General features: G+C 38.9%; 1 protein-coding gene across 5 annotated transcripts in view; it reads left to right on the forward strand.

The window, feature by feature from the left end:
- The window catches only part of CNST (consortin, connexin sorting protein), a 58,963-nt gene extending 49,022 nt beyond the window's left edge, over nt 1-9,941 (forward strand). For all 5 annotated transcript variants that reach the window (XM_033054250.2, XM_033054252.2, XM_033054251.2 and 2 more), the window contains 2 exons: nt 3,845-3,980; nt 5,605-9,941. In XM_033054250.2, the coding sequence (XP_032910141.1) occupies nt 3,845-3,980; nt 5,605-5,810 (342 nt within the window). In that variant the 3' untranslated portion in view covers nt 5,811-9,941. The remainder of the gene's footprint in view (nt 1-3,844; nt 3,981-5,604) is intronic.
- The last annotated feature ends 12,369 nt before the right edge of the window (nt 9,942-22,310 follow it).

Consider the following 22,310-nt stretch of genomic DNA (forward strand, 5'->3'; position numbering starts at 1 on the left):
ATAAAAATACAGTCCTCTGCCAAGTAACTGAATAAGGAGTACAGCCCACAGAAGAATACACAAACCTTCTTGACTAGTTTTCTGCATTCAGCCCAAACTACTTCATACAATGAGCTTTTCTTCCTAGTTCCCAGTTTGTAGTACCTCCATTTTGGAGTTTTTATTTATGTCTATATGCTACTACTAATTCTAATTGTCAAGTTCAATATGTTTTCTCTAAGAACTTGCATTGCAAGACTTTATTTTCATAGTTTTGTCTGGTATGTTTATAAATACATACATAATATTTGTTGAAAATAAGCATAACGTAAGAAACTTTTTGATATTTTATTATCAAATGCTGTTTCAAACAGAGAAGAGACAGGTAGTTTATTTCTTCTAATTTTGCAACCTTATTAAAATTTATCTGTGAAATGTGGAACTTTTGATTGAAGCAGATTCATTTTCTATTAATGGTGGGTAAAAGAGAAAAGCTTTATTTAACAGGGTTTCAATTAGCCCACAGTCATTGCTGCTTTCCTTTTTCACTATTGGTGAAAATGCCACCACACACCTGCATATCACTTTGAGATCCTGTACAGTGACTATAAAAGCTCCAGTTGAAAAATTTTGTGAAGGCCAACAGAGCTGAGTAAGCTCAGTTACATAGATGCTCCAAGACCATCTTTTTTTAATTATCCAGCTTAGAATTAAGAAAATATCTGACATTTCAATAGGGTCCTTTATGCAGTTCTTTCATGTAAGAGATGTTTGCAGGGCAATCTGGTGCAAGCCTGCATTTTTCTGCCTGTGGTTCAAGTCAAGCCTCTGCTTGACTTGTGGTCAACTGTATTAACCACAGCTCCCTCATTAACTTCCAGTTTAAATAATATATTCTGCTTTTTAAAATTCCTCCTGCCTCCTAAAGAGTGGCATGAAAAACTTCATCTTGTATGGCAGCTAAGTCCTTCTCCTTGGATGTTTAATTAGTGGGAGATGGATCTAATATGATCACTTTGTGTATTGCAGACAAATACAAAAAACCTTAAGTACATAACTCGTAAAATTCAAAGGCAGATGACTTATAGTCATGCCATGGAGCTGAGTCAGGAGAGGTTCAGGTTGGATATTAGGGAAAGGTTCTTCACCCAGAGGGTGGCTGGGCAATGCGCCCCCCAGGAAAGTGGTCACAGCACCAGCCTGACAGAGCTCAAGAAGCTCTTGGGCAGCGCTCTCAGGCACTTGGTGTGACTCTTGGGGTGTCCTGTGCAGAGCCAGGAGCTGGAATTGATGATCCCTGTGGGTCCCTTCCAACTCAGCATATTCTATGATTCCATTCTAGGTATGAATTACATATCATTTTTCAAAATACAGTTTATGGCTTTTGTTGGGATAGGGATGTAATACTAGTCATTCTGATTTTTATTGCAAAATCAAAAGCACTTGCTCCCTCTTTTTAAGCAAAAGAAGATACTCAGAATAGAGAAACCTGTGCTGTGTCAGATTAGTTCTTTATACATTTAAAATAAATCCTGAAATGTAGCCATGTAGGCTGACAGGGAAAGTAAATGAACCTCATTGTGGCAAGACTTTCCTCCAGAAGCCTTTTATGTAACTGTAATTACTGAAACACATTTCCACATAATCCTGTCAAGGATAGCCCTCTGGTTTTAAGCTTGGAGAAGAAGTGAGTTTGTGACACAGTCATTCAGAAACTACCACGAGCCAACAGACAGAATGAAGTGGTTCAGGTTGCCATGATGACTTGCAGAACAGACCACCACTTCTAATCTTAGGGCAGACTGGTAGGAATGTCCTGCCATCCCTGCGTGACATTACCACCTTGTGCAGTCCAAGCCACTTGGGAATAATCATGCCAGGCAACAGGCAGCCTGCTGTGTGGATGGTGTGGGAGGAGCCATTGATCCTCTTTATGAAAGTAATGCTGTAAGCAGAAGCTTAAAATAATCTACTAAAGGATATCATTTCATCTCCACCCTTCCAAATAAATAAGTCAAATTAAAGCACTCCTACGTAATCACCTTCCTTGTCACAACAAAGAAACATAAGTGTAGATTTTTCTGCTGGCCTGTTAAATTTTCATGGCAGTTTTGCAAGGCTAATTTAACATGTAGAAGCTGCACCTCAGTGCACTCATTTGTTGTGACGTGACACTTGCAGACTATTATTTCTGGATCATTTGTGCCAGCTACTGGTCCTCTGCATGTTGACTTAAACAATTTATTTCCTCTGCCTCCACACTTTCACTACTTTCCAAGTACTTCCTTGCATTGTGTCATTACATAATACATTCAAGCTCTTGAGCAGATAAACAAAAGGGAAAGTGATTATCGAAAGTGTGGCAGAGATCAATTTTATCCTCTGACTTGTTCTGGGTAAAGTTATTTGTCCACTTGAGGGCTATAAAATACTGCCAGACCAGAGACCTGCAAGTGTAATTGCCACATTTATCAGTGAAATGTTGCAGGGGCCAAAGCTGCTCTGGTGCCTATTGGATTGTGCCTGTGTCTCACTGTGTGCAGTGTGCCATCTCTCTGCCTACAGCGTGCATCGATGGATTATATAAGCTCATGGCATGAGGCAAGCTTAAGCACATAAGTTATGAAGTTGTTTGTTTTCTGTTTCTCTACAGCTCTTGGAAATGCAATGCAAACAATTTTTTATGTTGCACTTCTGTTATAGATAGGCTTAAGCAGTCCACTGTCTGCAACTACAGTCTTGCCTGGAAAGTTGGGGGGTTTTGAGTTTTTGTGAAAATTAGAGGCCTTTGGGGTTATCTAATAGATGAGTTACAAATTCAGTTGTAAACGGGATATGTTTTATCTGTAGCACAAATGTATACATATCACTTTTCAATTTAATAAATGTTACTGCTGATCTAAAGAATTAAGTTTTTTAAAATCCTACTAAGATCTAGGAAGAATTTATTGCAACTTTTTTGAGGCAAGGATGCTCACAAGGTAAAAAAAAAAGGGACATACTTTCTACTTTTATTTTTGTTTATTTCTAGCACACCAGGAAAGCATTGCTTAGGAAAGCATTTTTCTCCTGATACTTCACCTACTTTCATTTCATTAATAACTGGGAAGTTACAGACTGCTCAGCCAACCTACTATGGCTTAGCCTATATTCTTGTAACTAATCCAAATGCTTTAGCAAAGAAAAGAGAAGTTGTGGTTTATTGATTTGTTGACCATATTGCTGTTTGTGCACGCTGTTTGGGTGACCAGTCTGTAGGGAAGGATTTTTGAGTTGCTGCTGTATCCAGAGAGCTTATTACAATGTGGAGCTGGAATCTATCCAGAGCACTGAAGCTTTCTTTTTCCATGGTGTTCCCTCTCTTTGGTTTCGTAGCCCTGCTGTGGCTGCTTGTCCTCCCTGGGGAACCAATTGCAGTGCTGGAAAATTAATCCCACAATAAGTATTTGATGGTCTCTGCAGGATTATATCTTTGGAGAGACAGCAGCAGTGTGTCATTGACTTCTTACTGCCCTCTGATGACTGTGATTTTGACACAAATCCGCCTCACCACTGCCCCTGCCCATGTGAGCTTACAAAGGAACACAAAGTACGATCCAAGCAGAAAACGTGTGTGTATTTAACTTTTATAACAATCAAGGGCAAGCAGTGTCAGCAAGCAGCAGAATGATACTGCAGGTGTCCTGTCTGTTCAGAACTTGATGTCTTCAAGAAGGAGGTTTCACAAGTGCTGCATTGTTTAAGAAAAGTAGACTGGAAACTATTTATTAACTGTTTAACTTGTTTCCTCCCTGAGTCATTGTGAGAAATCGAAGCATGAGCTCTATTTAACATCTCTTGTGCCACTCACTAACTTTCGTGATAGATTACCCCAGTGGAAGGATTGGTGTCTATACTAAAGAAGAGAGATGACAGGGATGGAAAAACAATTGCTCAAGTCCAGCAAAGGCAAACAAAGAGAAGAGTGAGATTCCAAGAAATGGAAGACACGTTGGATCAAGGTAGTTTAAAGCTATTAATTCATGGGTTGTGCTCTTGGGGTGCAAATATTGTCGATCTTACTGTTCACAGCACCAGAGCAAGCATTTATTGAACATACTCTCTTGTTTTTTTAAAACTTAGTATGTAAAGGTGATTGATCAAAGATTGTTAATCCATACCAGGTTTAGGTAACAGGACTACAGAGGGATACAATAAGCACACTTCTGTTTTAAAGCTTGGTTGAGAGTGAAGTCACTGCTTTTTTCCTCTGGCTGAATGATTTACAAGTGACAGATAATTGCCATCCTTTCATTAATGTTCATTGCTTAGAGGTGTAGGCTTTCTCCCTAGATCCATTTACTGTGTAGGCAGAGGGATGCAAAAGAAACAAGTCTGTTGTGCTTTGTCCATGGGTACACTTCCAACCCTTTCTAGACCATGGGATTGGAGGGTTTTCAGATTTTAACTTTGCATTATAATTGAACATCCATACATATTTGCTAGCTGTCATTAAATCTCACTTTACACCTTACTGTCTTTTTGATGGGCTAAATAGCCTTATAAGAAACACAGTGTTATTCTGTTATGCTTTTTTTTTTTGGAGTTTAGGGTCTCCATTATTCAAACTGATGAGTTATTAAGAAAAATACTTCTGATTGCCAGTGATATAGAAAGTGCTGTCTAAAAGTGTATGTCAGCCATCAAATGTTATAAATTAGTTCTTAAAAGTATGTTAGCATGTCTCAATCATTCACAGCCAAAAAAGAGACCCTATCTTATCTTTTTCTTGAAATTATTTTAAAAGTAGTAATGTTTTATTTAAAATTCCAGTTAGAGTTTTTTTCTATTATTTTTCCCAAGGATTTAGTGATTCAAAAGGAAAGTTGTTTTATACTGTTATTATTACTTTAAATTTGATTTCAAACACACACCAAAAAAATTCACTTGAACATTTCTTTTTACCCCATTTCTTCTCACTAAGGGAGTGCAGAAGTTTTCTTAGAGCCATGTCAGTCTGACAGAAGATGCAGATGTTGTTCGTGCATACAGATTAGCAAGGACAAGTGAGGTTGTGAGGATGTAGCAGCACCTCTGCAGCCTCTGCATTGCTCCTACTCTGGAATAAACAATCATGCAAAGAATTAGCGGAGAATAACTGGGATGTAAAATAACCCTTCACATTAGCCTACACTGAAGGTTTTGTGTCTGAGTCAAAATGTGAGAGTTACCACAAGCAGTTCATTGTAGTGCAGTCAGTGTCATTACAAACAAAGCAAGAATGTTTCCGTTTGGTTTAGTTTCAAAGCCTTTTTTTCATTTAAACTGTTCCATGAAGGACAGCTTTGGTTGTGGGGCATTCTCATAGGTAAGTGTATTTTGCTTCTGCATGGAATGACTCCACAAGTGAGCTCAGCAAGGGCAGGTACACAGACTGCAGAAATGAAGCAGTATAATTATTTAGGTTTCTGAAAAGACTAAGAAACATAAAATTCCTTGTATGCATTGTGGTCGCTTCGGTATGGTGAGCATTATTAAGTGTGTTTACCTCCTGACCCATGATAAAAACCTGTCCCAAGTTTTCTCACATGCATTTTTATTGCTTTGTATAGCATGTTTTTTCACCTTTTCTGCTCTTACTTACAGATGAAGTGTCTGGTGGTTCCTGTATTTTGCTGATCCTGCTGTGCATAGCAACTGTTTTCCTTAGCATTGGAGGAACTGCACTGTACTGCACCTTTGGTGACATGGAATCCCCTGTGTGTACTGATTTTGCTGAAAACATGGATTTCTATTATACACAGATACTGCAGCGTGTGGAAGAACTCAAACACTGGATAGCCTTCTCATAGCTGAAAGGAGTGGACACAGCACATTGAGAGCTCACCAGTGGTTACTGGACAGAGTAGAACAAAATTGTGATTTCAAGTTCTCTAACACTTGCCGCCTGCAGGTGATGTGTATTTGATTATATACTTTCACATTTACTTAGAAATCAAGAAAATTTTAGTTTAGCAATCAGGTGGCAAAATGTTCACATCTGTTCACAACTGTAGCAGCGTGGTATGGGAGCATAAAAAGTTACTATCTTCATCCTTTTGAGAGTAGGCAAGTAGCTTTTCATCCACTTGAGCAAGTGAAGAAGAAGAAGAAAGAAAATTAACTGTCTTCTATATTCTCTCCCATTGCCACACATTGTGTAAGCAATCTCTGGAAGCTTAGTAAAAGGACAGCTTTAATTTACAGCTGTTTGTGCAAAGGTGTTGCCTCCAGCTATCATGCAATAAGTCTCTGTTTTATGAAAACATTATTTTTTTTTCTATGTCTTAATGTTTTTATCCATTTTATTTCTCCTGGTGAGCCATGTAATTATTTGGGTGGAGTGAGAAGAGTGTGGTAGCATTCATGGAGCCCTCAATTGGTGATTACCAGGCTGACCCTGTATCTTATAGCTTGCAGTGAATATCATGAATGGGATAAATCTGCTGGCAGATTTCACTAAATTTCTTGGACCTTTACTTGCAGTATCATGTGGGTTTGTTTTAGAAATGGAAGGTTAAAAAAGAAATCACTGATCTCACTAAACACAGAAACAAAAGATGTTTAGTAAATTATTCATATTAAATAATCAAGTGGCTTGGCCCATTTTAAAGCACCTGGTAGCAGGTGTGGGGCTAACTGGGTTTTCCTCCAGCTATGTCACTGACTTGGAGTAATCACTTTGTGCCTCAGTTTTTCCTCCATAAATGGGGAATAATGATCCTTGCCTTTGTCTATGAATATTTATTGGAATTAGGGCTCATGTCTGATTCGTCCCAAATGAGTGCACAGGATCAGGGAACTGTGTGGCTGCAGCCTCTGTCAATGAGTGAAAGTTATGTAAAGTGGGACTGATCCAACAGAAGAGGTTCAGCGGTTCACTGCAGATCCACAGCCTGACAGTATTCCAGGGCACTTGTTCCAGCTGATAAAGCACATTTGCATTTATTTGCCCTGCGGTTCTGAGACCTGTATTGTAAAATCTGTTCTTTCTCTATGAGCTTTACAAACAAGTTTAGATCAGTACAAAGTAATTTTCAATGGGTATTTCTATCACTTGGTGCTCAGCCCTCCCTGTGTGGTGGTGAGAAACACTGACAGGACAGTGAAGGTGAGAATTAGATACACAGGCCATTGGGCCACACTCTGGTCAAGATGTGCAGGTGTTCCTGCACAGAGCACACTGGTCCAGCCCTGCTGATGGTGTGAGTGTGAAATGATTCCTTTACACCTCAGGAAACAGCATCTTTGAGGGGTCCACTTCACTCCACTCTGTGATTTCCTGCTTACTAACCTTGTATGATGCAGTGTGTTCAGGTTTAGGATATTATTTTGTAAAATGCTATGAAGTGAAATCTTTGAGATACTGCTCAGAATTATAACATTAAAGATCATGCTTTCTGACATTTGCAAGCAAATTGTCCCTTAGTGAGCTTGATTGTTCCTAATGCACTGTTACACTTAACGGGTTTTTAAAGTGAAAGTTAAAATAATGTTTTTTCTAGAATAAACTGTGCATGTATGATTTCTCTTGGTTTTCACTGTGGAGACTTAGTTTATTTATACCCTAGGGAGCCTCATGTGCAGCTTTATATTAAACTAGCAAATTTCAAATGCCCAAATTAATGAAAACTTTTGCTTTTAGAATGAAACTTGAGAATGCTAATTTGGGGGTTCATTGTTTGTTTGTTGTCCTCAAGAGTGTCATAATGCTGGGCTACTCTAAAGGAGAAAGGGAAAGACACTTTTATATTTTAAAGTGTTACTGGCTGGTTCAGTTTATTATTTGAATTCTGGGTTTGTTTGTTTATTTATTTAGTTTTTATTTTAAAGAGAAGCTTCATTTTCTTTTTTGGCAATTTACTCGCAGAGTAATTAAAAAGCATGCTTTCAGTTGAAGTATGTATTTATAGTGACTGTGTAATTAGAATATATTTTGGGTTTCTGTAACTTTGCATTGAGTGTTTCTGGATATTAAGTTTATTCCTAAAGAGACAACTATTCATTTCAGCTTAAAAAAAAATATTTTTAACTTTTTGTGCACTTCATCACCAAAAAGATCAAGAGGAATTTATAGATCTATTTATTCAAAAGTATATCAGACACGGATATCAAAGATCCACAACTTCTAGGTTCATTTAATTAAAACTATTTTAAAGCAATTATTTTGTTTAAAACTTTAAAGCTATTTAAAGTCAAAGCAATTTTTAATAAGTATTTCAGTTCCAAATCAGTGGTCCAAATCTTGGTATGTTCCCTTTGTGCTATATTCCTGGTGCAAAGACTCACAAGTATCAGCAGAACAAGATCACGAGGAGGTCGGGCAGCGCTTCACCAGCACGGAGCCACTGAGAAGTGAGCAGCCAGACATTCTGTGTAACTCAGATACCTACACTTGTGACTTGGAGCATCTCTCACCCTTCCCAAGCTCTGCTGAGGTACCACCCCAGCAAAGTCTCTCAGGATTTGAGGGGGCAGAATGGGCACATGTGCACAGGCTGTCCAGCTCCTGCTCCGAGCTGCTCACTCCTCAGTTGCAACCAAGGGTTCAAATCTGGATCCAATTTCTGTTGGCATTCCTTTAAAAGCAAAGAAAAGAAAATTCTTACTTCGTGTGACAATTCTATCAGTGCAGATGGTTTGCATGGTCTGTAGTACATTTTCAAGCTTGCAGCTATCAACACAACAAAATTTGGTTTGTGTTGGAACTCCAAAGAGTGTGCAGGTAAGGCCTGATGCTGGCCTTCCTATGAATTCTGTTCTCTTTGGAATACTGGTGACATTGCTTCCAGCTGAGTGACCTGAGGGGTTAGGATCTTACAGACAGGTAAATCAAAGCAAAAAGAAATAGTGGATTTGAACAGTTATTACTCATCTGAGTGTTTGAGGGAAAATAATACCAAGCAACAACTAAGATTGTTTCAGGAGGAAGAAAACAGTGGAAAAAGGCTTTTCCTTCACACATACACTTGGTGCATTTTTAAAGCCTTTTGTGTGTAACTTTTTATGTATTCTGTTTCCTTCTGTGCCACTGTCTTTATGGCTGTTCTGCTTGGCAATAGGGGCCATACTGTGCTGAGTGGAAAACATTTGTAATTGGTGGAAAAATTCAGGAAATGGTTCCATACTTGACAGTAGTTTAAAAAACTTTTCATAAAATATGACTGGATTTCAGGCTGCTAGTGTGCCTTCAGAGAAGTTGTCCTGCTTAATCACCTGCAGCACTCTGCTAGAAACCCTCACCTTCCTGTTTATTATTTGAGCATAATTATTTCAAAGATAATCTTGTGATAAAAATCCAACAAGACTTTTAATGTAGATTCAGCATTATGCTGACAAAAAATCTGACTGCCTAAGTATCACCCTCACCCCAAACTGCCTAGACTAGACCAAGAAAGGCACTGTGCTGTAGTGTAGCCACACTATACTACAGCCTTCCTCTAAAGGCAGTGTAAGGAAGCAGACATTCCACAGCCCAGATATGCCAGCAGAACTTTGTGATCTAGACACAGCTGTGTTTTAATTTTTTTCCCCCCTTATCTTTGCTTTCATACGTGGAAAATGCATAGTAGCCCTGGTGACAAGCAGTAAGGAATATTGTAACAAAAAGGGAAACTCTCATTTTGGGTTCTTGGTAGTAAAGGGCAAGTTTGAACTATCAAGTAAACAGAGTACATTGGAAGTCCAGATTCTTGTGTGACTGGGTACTGTTCCACTCCATAACCTGAAGGGATGTTGCCCTCCTAAGGAAACGTGTTTGCCTACTTTGTACTGTAATGTAAAACCAAGAACATCTGAAAGGAATCGAAGTTATTTGTAACAAATTTATCTTAAGCTTCCTTTAGCAAAAGGAGTAAATAACTGTCTTTGAAAGTCACCCAAGCTTGTAATTTACATACTGTAGCAGAAAAAAAATAAAAACTGTCCCAAAGAAAATACATGAACTTTTTTTGGATACTGTGATTTCTAAATGTCTGAAAAGACTGAGATTTTCTGTGAAATTCAAGTAAATGAACAGTACTTCCAATAAGAATTTCATGATCAAGCCCAAACCAGAAGGGAAAGTGAGGATAAAATGTGTAAGGTTTGGTCTGGTTTTTGGTGTAGTTTTCCTGGGTGATTTGTCTTTGTTTCAACAGTTAAACAAAAACCCAGCTTTCTCACAGAGCCTGGTGCCACGAGACAGGTAGGTTTCAATTGCTAAAATGTTGCTTTACTGCATCATTGTGAAAGCAAATTGACAGATGGTTTCAGAATTCCTAGTAATTGGTGGGTGACCTGGATGGTTATCACAAAACATTCTGCTCTCTGAACTCAATTAAATAAATAAAAACACAAACAGTTATAAATCAATCCAACCTATTAGCCTCTGATCTGAACAGGAGTATATCAATGCTACATTTTGCAACACTTTTCCACCCATTTCTATTCCTTCTGTCTCTTTTCCACTTCACCACTTCTTTCCCAGTATGAAATAGCATGTTCTATCATTCACAGGACCATAAGGGAATCAAGTTAGGAAGGGACCTCAGAAAGTCTCTGGTCTAACCTTCTGCTCAAGGCAAGGTCGACTGAGATCAGACCAAATTGCTCAGGGCTTTATCCAGTTGGGTCTTGAAACCCTCCAAGGATGAAGACTGCACATCCTGGGAATATTTCTCTGCCTGGCTGTCCTCAGGGTGAAAAGGTTTTTCTTTATCCCTGTATAATCTCTCCTTCAATTTGTTGTCTCTCATCCTCCCAATACTCACTGCTGCAAGTGTGCTTCTTAGTAACCTCCTCAGAGAAATCATCTCTTCTCCAGGCTACACAGGATTTGCTACCACTGTCCTTCTGAGTCTTCTCACTTTCTTGTCCACAGTATCTTCTTCCCTGAGAGGGCTCCAGAAATCTTCTATTAAAATAGGGATCCTGCATCCCTTTCCTCTTCCACCTTTTGCTCTGAAATTCAATAGTAAGATTTAGAAAACAGCAATGAGGCCACAGGCAAAGCCAAAATAGCAATTACAACTGTTCTTGCAGTAAAAACTCTTGATGACTCTCACTGGCTCACCAGTGTATAGCAGCGATTGCAAAACTTACACTGATTCTTGTACGACTCTTGAACAGTTGGTGTTTAAAGGACTGCCTGCTGACATCCCTGTGGCTTAAAATATTTGAAATACTTTTCTCTAGAATAGATATACAAGGAAGTGTAAAATATTTAACTATAAAGTCCTTTTTTAAAAATCAAGATTTAGAATTTGGTGTTTTGAAGCTCTTTTCTATCATTTGTGATCTGTATTACTTTGAATTGAATACCATGGCAATTCATGTTGTCATAACACGAACCTAGAGTTTACTGATTTCAGTAATGTCCAAATATTGTGGTCATCTCTTGAAGAAAATGATGGTGGGGAGTAGATACATGCTGTTTTACAGTTGCTCTGTGACAGCTGTTACTGAACTGATACCAGTGAATTTCAGCCAAAATAGTGCACTTGGGTTCATCCTGATTTTTTTTTTTTTAATACGCAAACAGCCTAAAATAGAAAATACAGAGACAACACTGAAGCACTCCCAAAATTTCTAAGATATGTGCAATACTAGACCAAAGTCCTCCGTTAATTTAAAATTTTTAAGTTGCTCTTCTTGAAAACAAGCTTGAATCCATTTTCACATGACATCAGATCCATCAGCTCTCTCCCTCTGCTTTTTGCCAAAGAACTGTCTAGCAAAGTGTCATCTTTTAGCCAAGCTGGGCCCCTGATGTAGCACTCATTTGTTAGGCTGCTGGGAAGTTTCCAGTAACATTTCTGTCAAGTGCCAGTTAATGATCGTGTCCCATTTCATTGCCTGGCACGGAAAATGAGTTTAAGCCCCACTATTGTGCTTTCATAGACTGATCAACTTTAAAGCTGTTACCAAAAACAACTTTCAGAGTGAGAGCTAAATGTTTTGCAGGAAGCACCATGTGCCAAGTACTGCAATGAGAAAACCTGACTGGTTTTGCCACAACACGTCCAGATTCCACAGTTGCTGTTTGCAATGCACGGAAGCAGTGCTCCTGCTGTGTTTCCAACAGTGCACCCCTTCAGCTGGCCAGGATTCTTTCTGCTCTCCTGAGCTGGCAGCCTTGCACGAGAAGGTAGTGGTTACATCAGAGGTGGTGAAAGCATACGTGCACTAGGAGTTGAGCAACGTGAGATGTGGGATGGTCCTTCCATGTACGTAAACCTTACACCTGAAGAATAGAGGTGTTTTTTTCTTTTTTTTAAACTTTCATGTAGGAACCATTAATTATTTCTCTTTCTTTTTATTAGAGAAACACAGCGTTAAGCCAATTCCTCTGGTTTTTTCCAGAAATAGGAATTAATGCTTTTTGCCAGAGCAAACATGCATCAGCCACATGATGCTGGCTGAGAATCTTCATGTTTCTACAGCTTTTCTGCCAGAATTTCTAATGAAATTGATAGATAGTCTCTGAGGCTATCAGATTAGCAAGAATATTTTCACACTACTTTTTCTGAGCCAGCTGAATTCAGTGTGCTACAGAAGGGATTTGCAGGAAAAAAAAGGAGTGAAACATTTGAATCGCTAGGGATCCATACAGTTAATTTCAGCAAGACAAAATGTCATTATCTACCATCACAGAAACCAGCAAGGTTGCTTCAAAAGAGCCACCATAAATAATAGAAAAGAGTATGTTTGAAAAGAGTTCTAAAGCGAAAAAAAAATATTCTGAGGTTTCTAGTGACTTTTCAAAGATCTGAAGATTTATGTAGAAATTGATAAATAAGGGGGAACAACTTCTCAGTGTTACACCAAGGCAAAGATGAAGTATCTTACAGGCTGCAGAAATAGTGTAGCTAGGACCTTAGATCAACTATGTTAATCTTTTACTGGAAAGAATAAAAAATATTTCTAATAAAGATATCTGTCAGTGATGGGGGTTTTTCATTAGATTTTAGAAACAGAAAAAAGATGCACGATAGTTTAATGACATTGGGGAGGAAAAGGGACTAACGATTAAAATATTGTTAAATTCTTTGTACAACTCCTTAGGAGCAAGTGGTTTGTACAAGGTCACGTAGCAGGAAGAAAGAAGAGCAAGATTAGAGCTTATAAATCCTATTTTATGATCCTTTGTCTGTTTCCAGTTCCCATTAGGACAACACAGATTAGGGAAGATAAATGAGTACCCTTTTGTTCATAGCCTTTGGATTCACACAGCTTTGAAGACTTTCTTTGAAGATACTTTTATATTCTTATAAATTTTGTGGTAATCTTAAGGAATCAGTGTTGTTCAAGGGATGAATTTCCTTTCTAGTATGCAGGACAGACTGCAAATGTCCTTTTAGCGTATTTTTAGTACTTGATACCATCATAGCCATGGTATCTGGTTGCTATTTACATGTATTAAAACAAATGATATCAACAGACCACAAACTTGTGGGAACGCAAAGTATAATGGCAATTTCTATCATCTGAAAATGGTTCAGGCTGTCTGCAGTTACTTTGTGTTTCACCATCTAACCCTTACTACTCATGCTCTGTTAAGTACCAGGAAAATAGCAATTCTCAGCAGAAGGAGCCCTGCTGAGAATCCTAATCAAGGCACGATCTCACAGCTCTGCTGGGCTTCACACAATACCTTATAATTCTGCCAAGAGGGAGGAAACAAAGTGATGTGGAAAGAAGCCACAGTCACCAGATTCTGCCTCCCGGCAGAAATGAAGTTCTTGTGAGGCACAGAAATGTTTTGACCATGGAGTGGATGTTGTCATCACTGTCGGCAATTGTGAAAGCTGAAAGTAATTTCAAATGTCCTTGGCATCCCTAAAAATTACTTTAATAAACCTATTTTCATGTCAATTTTTGTGTTGCTGGAAGCTTTCCCGTGGTTGAAGGCAAAGAAAATGATGCAAATTTTTTTTAGGGGTTTTTTGGTACATACTGTCTCTTGTGTTTTTCTATAAATAGGGCATTACTTTTCTGAGTCAATTCACTGGGTAATAGCCCATGATTTACCTACAAAGGCAAAGTAGATGGCCATTAGCAATAAGTGACTCATGTATTATAAAACAGCCCCATTAAAAGGAGCCATCCCTATCAAGTCATGCAGTAGGATGATGAAACAGTATTTTCAGTGAATTAGCTGAATTTTGCAATGCCTTGCACAGCCCACCCACACTGCCAGCTCAGTCTGGCACTTTGTTGGAATTTGTACTGAGATCTTGCATGGCTAAAATTTCCCAGTACAGAGCAGCCAGGGAGGTGAGTATTGTTCCTTTTGTTCCTTTCACCACAGAGGTGACCAAGTCTCTCAAAGCTGAACAGAACAGCCAAGAGTAGTCTTTAAAGACACCTGCAGTTTCAGTAAGGAAACCCCAAAACTGCAAATCAAATGTTCTGCTCCCAAGAGATCAAGCAGTGTCCTTTAGGACTGAGCCTGAAATTGTTTTGCTACAGCCCAGCATAGACAAGAGTGCACAGGTGCCCTGTGGTATAAACCTTGCTGATATTCGTTCAGTAGATATATGTAGTATGAGGGATTGAAGACTTTGGGATCCCTGAACAAAAGCATTGTGGAAACCCGAAAAAGACTTGTAGAAAGTTTTGAGTGGAAGCAGTGCTGCTGAGACTGCCTCATGATTTCAGTATTATTCAAATATTAACAAGTTTTTTAAGGTAAAAAGACCACGCTCTGTGGCACTTACATCACAGAACACCATCACAATTGTGAATTTAAATGTGGCTTAACAGGTCACACTAGATCAGAGGCAGAGCAAGTTTAATTTTTTTTTTCTGGCTATTGTTCTGAACTGCACTATTAAATAGGAAACCACTTTCTTTCCAGGTGTTTTGTTTTGTTTTGTTTTGTTTTTTCCTAGTCTTTATATTATTTTCCATTTTATTTTCCTCAAATCTTCATCCCTGCCTCTGGACAAAATCCTTATTAACTAATTGGCTCAATAATTTATTTTTTTTAATATGGCCAGAGAAGGAAATGGCTGTGGCTGAAAAAGTCTGTGCTGTGACACAGTTTGAAGTAGTTGGGAGGAAGAGTTTATGAAGTGATAAGAACACAAACCTGGAACATGGGAGAGTTTATTTCAATTTATTTCAATTGTCTGCTCTTCCACAAATTTCCTGTGTGGTTTTAAGCACATCACTTAATTCTACCACTGTTTCAGTACACTGCATATGTAACAGGGACAATTCTCTGAAGCTCCCTGTGGCAGTGCTCGTTCTAATGATCCTTAGATTGAGAGGAGTCATGGTAATTTCAGAAGTAAAATGTTTTAAGCAATATCAGCAACTTGCTAGTCACGCTTTGACTGAAATGGTTACCCTGCATTGTCACAAGTAATTGCAATGAACCCTGCATCTGAGAAAAGAAGAAAACAACCCTTCTTGTTATTCACTTTCTTTTTTAATGTTTCTGTGAATATGAAAGATGTTTCAGAGGGGCTGTAGGAAAGAATTAGAGAAAAATAGGGAGATACTCCTTAATGTTTCTGTCAGTTTTTGTGCCATCATGTGAATAAATTGCTTTCAGTTTTAGGGGGTTTTTTGTGAGTTGCTTTAGCATCATAATGACTATACTGTGAGATTTTACAGCTGTTTTAAAATCCCTGTAGAAATAAATACTGCTTTTGCCTCCCTGCATTTCCCTGTGGGAGTGAGGGGTAAAGCCAGTTACTTGATGGATTTCAGTTTCTGGTATCTGCAGTGCACAGACTTGTTGGTCCTTCCCACTTTATACCACCTGCACAGGAGCAGAGCTTCTAATGGGCTTTATGTTGCTGGTGGTCTCTGCAAAGGATGGGGAAAGGAGAGGGGGGGTTGGCATAAATAAACTGTGGAAAATACAGCCAGGTTCTTTCTTAAATTGTCAATACTGAAAGCTTTGAAAGGGAATGTGGAAGTCTGTTCCCCATCCTTTTCACAATTATATCAATTAAGCCTTTTGGTACGTGTGACTCACTGTAGTGACAGGATTAGCTGGGATTTAGTGATTTAGATATATTCAGTGATTTAGAGTCTCAAGCTGACTGAGAAATTGCCCATCATAAGCTATTCATTGGAAATCTTGAAAATAATGTGGGAGGCTGATAAAAAGGAAGAAATGAGCCAAATTAAGCTACACCTTCCAGTTCAAACAAAACCTAGAAATTCTCTAGATCAGCTGCCTTCAGAAGCACCCTTTTGTCACAGGTATTAGCTGTGGAAACTGCCCTTGACTGCAGAGAAATTCGGGCATCTTGTTGGTTCTGTGGTTTTTTTTCCCTTTTTGTAAGTCACTTTCTTGTAGGTTGTTGTGCAGAAGGTAGAGGTTTCACCCATTTTCTTCCAAACATGTACCCAGGTGGTGGCAGAGAAGAGTGATGGTATCACAGTCCCTTACAGAAATAGAAGAATATTATGGTCACAGCAGGTAGCACCCATTTTTTGGTGCTATTGTTACATTTCTGTGGACCCATTTTTTAGACCCATCCATATCCTATTCTTTTCAGTTGATGCTGAGAGTACTAAATACAGACAAACCACCATTTAATGCTGTCTATGCCTATTTCTGTGTCACACAGGAAAACCAGAAATGGATGTTAGATGAATAATCCTATCAGGCCCTTTTAAAATTCATTGCTAGATCTTTGTGAGCTGAGGTACTTATCTCAGCACATCTCACTGAGGTGCTGCTTTTCAGCACCTCATGATTTCCAGGGCGTGTTTGAGTAAATGGTAAAAAAACCTTTAGCAGGGGGAGGGAAGGGTAGGTCATGTAATCAGATGAAAATGGTTCGTATGAATGGGATTTTCCTTGTGATGAAATACTCATTGCTGCCAATCTATTCAAATTGGAGAGAGACAGAGGAGCAAGGGATATAACTGTATTGTCCTTTCTTCAGGCTATTTCTTGTTTCTCATTGTCTCTTGACCTCAAATATCTCATTCTCAAAAAAACCAAAAAACAAACAAAAAAACACCAGACTCCTGCTGCTGCTTCCATTACTGTGAATGCACTATTTTCATAAAGCAAATTTCTAGATAGACTATGCTGGGCATATCACCAGCAATGCATATTATCATAAGTTATTTGGTTCCTTCTTCTGAGTTTTCCTCCTTTGGAAGAACAATTTAATTTAGGTGTACTGCAAATTTCAAGTGTAACTACCTTTGAATTTCAAGTTTGCTTCAAACCAGCACATGACCCATGCATGGTCTCTGTACTTGGTCCAGCTTGCACTGGTTTAATGTGCATTGTCAAGCAGCCTTCTCTCAAATTATACAAAATTGTTGACAGAGATCGAGTCTTCTCTCTTTTTAAGGCCTCAGTATTTAAATATTTAAATACCTCAATATTTACAGGAAAGCCTTCAAACACTGTAGTTAAATTAGTGCTAATCCATCACTTCAAGTGAATAGTTCCATAAGCAGTACCTGATGTGGAGGAGGCATTTTAACTAAGACTTGAAACCACTCATTGGGTAAGGAAGGCAAAAAGAATACTGAACAGCTTCCCAGTGAATACATGAACAGGAATCCTTGAAACAACAGGATATGCTAACGTAATTAAAGACAACATCATAACACATGGGTACCAAAAGCCCAAATCACAAAGTTCAAGCAGTCTTATTTATGGGATTTGAGGCATTGGCTTTACAATCTTAATAGACGGTGCTCTTTAGAGAAGCAGCAGCTGAGCTGCATTGCTTTAAAATATTCAGCTCAATCAAAATCAGAACACTTCTGAGTGTCAGGCTATTTTCTTCCAAAACAAAATCACAGTGAAATTGAAAATGCCATTTGATAGTCTTACAACTAGCTAGAGCAAAGCCAGGTTTTTATATGCTCACAACCATTCTTACACAGAAATCCTTGTATAGATTCATCATTGACCTTTCAGTCTTGGAGACAAGTATTTTATTGCTATTATAATTAGCATTTAAGGCACATTATGTGTCGTACTGCTTGTCAGTGCACAGGTCCTGCTTCACTTCTCTTATAGGCCTGCATCTCCCCAGACAAGAGTCACTGAGAGCACAGGCAGTGCTCTGCCCTATTCCACCTCCCCAGAAAGTGGTACTGACCCAGAGAGAGCAGCAGTGCTGGAGCAGCCCAGCTCCCCAGGCTCCAGCAGCACGTCTGCCCCAGACTGCTGCACCATGGCTGGGGTGGAAGAGTGCTCAGTTTGCCTCTCACCACTGCTGTGAGCCCCACAGAGGAATTCAATTTCAAGTACATTTGACATGTACCTAAAACTAGTAAAATGCTTTGAGACACTCTTGAATTTTTTTGCTTTAATACGAAAGAAAAGAAAACTATCTCATTGTTATGATTTGACACCATGGTTTAATTCCACACTATCAATCTCATATTTTTACAATAAATGACATAATGAAAGAACCCCATAACTGGCTGCTATGACTCTTCTGCTGTTTTTATATGTTACTACTCTGGTATAAATTTTATCTCATTGGTTCTTGTAACACTGCACTTTGTAAGGGGTAAAGCAGCATGACATTGCTTAATTCCTTTTCATGACACTGACATCATGAACTTACTGGTTTTTTCCTTCCAGATTAACAACACAGGCTGGAAATCTATTTTAATGGCAGTTTTTTATTTCCCAGCAATTCATCTTTTTCATGCTGGCTGGGTATTTTAATTTGTTGTTGACCTAGTTCCAGTTATAAAAAATTAGACTATTCATTATCACAAAAGCCTCATCCTTTGAGACTTTTAAAAAAATATGCTATTGATTATTTTATGTTACAATATTTTTCTTATTGAGTTCCTTGTTTCATAGGAAAACAATTTATTTGTACACAGCCTTGATGATAATTCCTTTTTAATTGTGAGGTGTAATTACTGCCAGGAAGGGTGACACTGAAATTGAGTCATGGACTAGTATTTGACCAGCATGACACACGATGTAGTTGTCACAGATGCCCCAGCTTCGTTGCACGGATGCTTCCCTCTGGCAATATCGAGGCAGAAGCAGCCACAGTAATTAGAGGTTTGAAACCCACGTTGTGTAATTGGTTCTGCTGCACTGCGCACAATGAGTGACCCTGTTAGAAAGTGGAAAAAGAGAGAAAAGCAGGTTAAAAAGCAGGTTATCTGGGTGATTCCTCCCATCCCCTCTAGGTGATTGATTCTTGCTTGCTTGCTCTCACTTTGGTAGTGCTGGGAGGAGAAATCAGTTCACTCAAAGCTTTTTGGCAATTTGTCGCACTTCTAACAGGTTTTGGGGAGGAGCTGGATCCAATTGACCTTGGACAAGAGGTTGCAGCTGTGAGGGTGATGGTCATGACTTTTTTTGGTTCCACCTAGAATAGGAATTTGTCCCAGTTCCATCAATGAATGACTCATTTCCTGGACATGTAAGTCAACATAAAACTCTGGTTTCCATAAGGAAAATGCAGTTGTTAGTAATTATAACTCCCAGCGGACTTAAGGTAAGTTCAACTTCTTTATTTTTATTTTTTTAACTATGCTTTAGATTTGGACGCAGATCTAAGGCATTGCTGCTTGGCCTGGAGTTTGGTAGAATCTTGGACAAATTCCCAAAGTGCCTCCAGGAGGTTTTCAGGGTGGCAGGATCCATAGAGCAACATTCCTGGAGCTGCTCCATGATTAAAGCTGAAGTCTGTAATAACATGTTCACGATTAAAGTTTCTGCTGTTTTCCCTTCTAAGTATAGATGTAGAAACAGTCCATGGAGACTTTTGTGCCCTCCATACCCACCAGAGTCCTTTGCCCTTCTGTTCTCTGCTTCCATAGGGAATTATGTGGGTGAGGGAGAGATGCAGCTGTATTTAATGGTGACTAGCTCAGCCTGGGAGAAAACAAAAGGGCCCAGGGGAATGGGAGGGAATAAAACTGAAAACATTACAGCCACAGTTTTTGGATTTGAATAAGAGAGAAACTCCTCATGGGCCTTATTTGTAAGGTTTGTTTAAGGGTATTCTCTATGTTGTCTAGAATCCTTACCTGTTGCTAAGTGATTACAATATGCTAATGAAATTTCAGACATTTTATGCAATCAGTTGTTTCAAGGAGACTGATAATCAAGGTAAAGGTTTCCTCCATGCGTTGTGTTTTCAACCCTTTGTGTTGTATCCCAGCTCCAACAGTGTTTTTGTAGTCTCAGCTAAACACTGTGTATTCTTACTAGAATCTGAATTTTTTAATTTAAAACTTTTGTCCCTTGTGTCTATAGAGAAACAATTATTTTAAGAATATTGAAACCTATATAACTTTAATATAAAAAGCTTTAATTTAATTAGACTGTATACAAATATTTCAGGGTCAGTATTTATTGTCCATCACAGAGTACACAGATACTACTTGTTTATATCCATAGGCCAATGTTAAATCAATCTCTTATCCAGCAAAACAGATATTGCAAAAATTAAGAGGTTATTAAGATGTTTTGCAACCAACTCTAACCCCAAAGTCCTTGAAAGATCTTCTACCTGGAGAGTCTGAGGAAGATAGATGGCCATGCATGAAGGAGGACTTTTTAGTTATTTACACACAAGAGATCGTGCTTCCAATTTTTTAAAGACATCTGTGCAGAATCAAAATGAGTTCTTGGAAACATGTTGCCTCATCAAACTGAGGAGATGTCCTCTCCCTTCCTGTCTGTTAGTAAAATGCAGGTCCATCCCCAGTCTTATTCTTGGCAGAAATCATTATTTTCACTTTCATCCCTTCACTCTTCCCCATGGTCCCCACAAGAGAGAGAAAACAAGGCGTGTGTGGCCTGATGATTTGAGAGAAGAGATTGTTGAGCATTCCCACAAAAAGAAAATTAGTCACAGCCTCTGGGAATGCTGATAAGCAGAAACCTCGAACCCAAACAAGCATCCATATTTTTATTTCAAAACGAGTGTTGACCCCTGTGCAGCAAGCACTTTGCAGGCTGCTGCTTCAAAAACAGAACCTTTCACACACTTAGCTCTTTGGGTTTCTCCTACCCCTCCTTGCCTCCACCTAATCGAGCTTTAGTATCCAATCGATACTTTCATATCCACAGCCTGTAGTTATTTTTAAGCTAGAATGTCCTAGTTTTAGTTTCAGCTTCACCTGATGCATCTTGTTATTTATTCCTCTAAAGAAGATTAGTAACTAAAAAAAGAAAAAAAAAAAGAAATCCAGGGTGTTGTGAAAAAACAAACAAACAAAAAACCAAAAAACCCCAGAGTAAGCAGAGCAACCAGAGCTCTTAGTATTTGCCACTGATACAGAATCATTACGGGACATGAGAAAGTGTTCTTTAGAAATTACCTTTCTTCTGCAGAGGCAGGTATGGCTGTTAAGTACATAATGAAATATAAGAGCACTCTGTCTCCAGGCCCATTAATAAGCCTTTGCTGGTGCTACATCAGCATTTGCTTTGTTTGAGTGATGTGCTGGTTTTTAACAAGGCCTTGGCATGCTGCCATTAACTCGGTTTTATGTCTCTTTGGTGTTTTCATAGCCACAGGCCAGATGGTTTCAGCATCATATTCTTCCTCTAATATGAAAGCCGATCACAGTGCTCCAAATTACCTTCATTCCACATGCTATATGTATTGTGTTGTGTATCACTGTGCATTCAGCATTAGTAATTTCAGCTTAAACTAAACCTAGGAAATTTTGCATTTTGGAAGGAGGCAGTGAGTAGAGCTGGTGACCGAGCACAGCTGTCAACTCTCTTGGGAAGCCTCATCTGCCTCTGGATTTGTAGGACAGGGTAGAACAATTGCTTTGAAAAATTCCATTTCAATGTGATTAAATGGTGAACTAGCCTGGGAGGTGTGTGGACACGGTGTAGTGGTTTCTACTACCACAGCATTTAGGTGTTTCCCCTTCTTCTGACATCTTTTACAAAAACAAGCAAACAAAACTCCTATTGGTGAGCCTGTGATGAGCCTGATGTGATGGGCAGGGAAATGCCTGATAATGCCAAGTGCAAAGGTCCAGTTCTTCAACCTCTTCCTCACTTGGGCAAATTAACTGTACGGCTTTCACTCATCCTGGTGGGATAACACTTCTCATTCTGCTCTATTAACTTCATGGCTGGTCCCTTGCCCACTCCTAAATGTGTATCTGGATTTGAGAACTCCAGAAATGAGCTCTTAGTGAGGCAGGGCAGTGTGAAGACAGGACCTATGAGGGAACTACTTCTCTGCTCCACCCAGAAGAGGGTAAGACTGTAAAAGGTTGTTAGTGGCACATATCTAGGAGACAAGAATTTTTTTTGGTGAAACAGGAACCTTGAAAAAGGAAGAATATAAATATCAGAAGATAATCTGTGGTTGTGGCTGAATGATGCAGCA

This window comes from Catharus ustulatus, chromosome 3, assembly GCF_009819885.2.
Source record: "Catharus ustulatus isolate bCatUst1 chromosome 3, bCatUst1.pri.v2, whole genome shotgun sequence".
Taxonomy (NCBI): domain Eukaryota; kingdom Metazoa; phylum Chordata; class Aves; order Passeriformes; family Turdidae; genus Catharus; species Catharus ustulatus.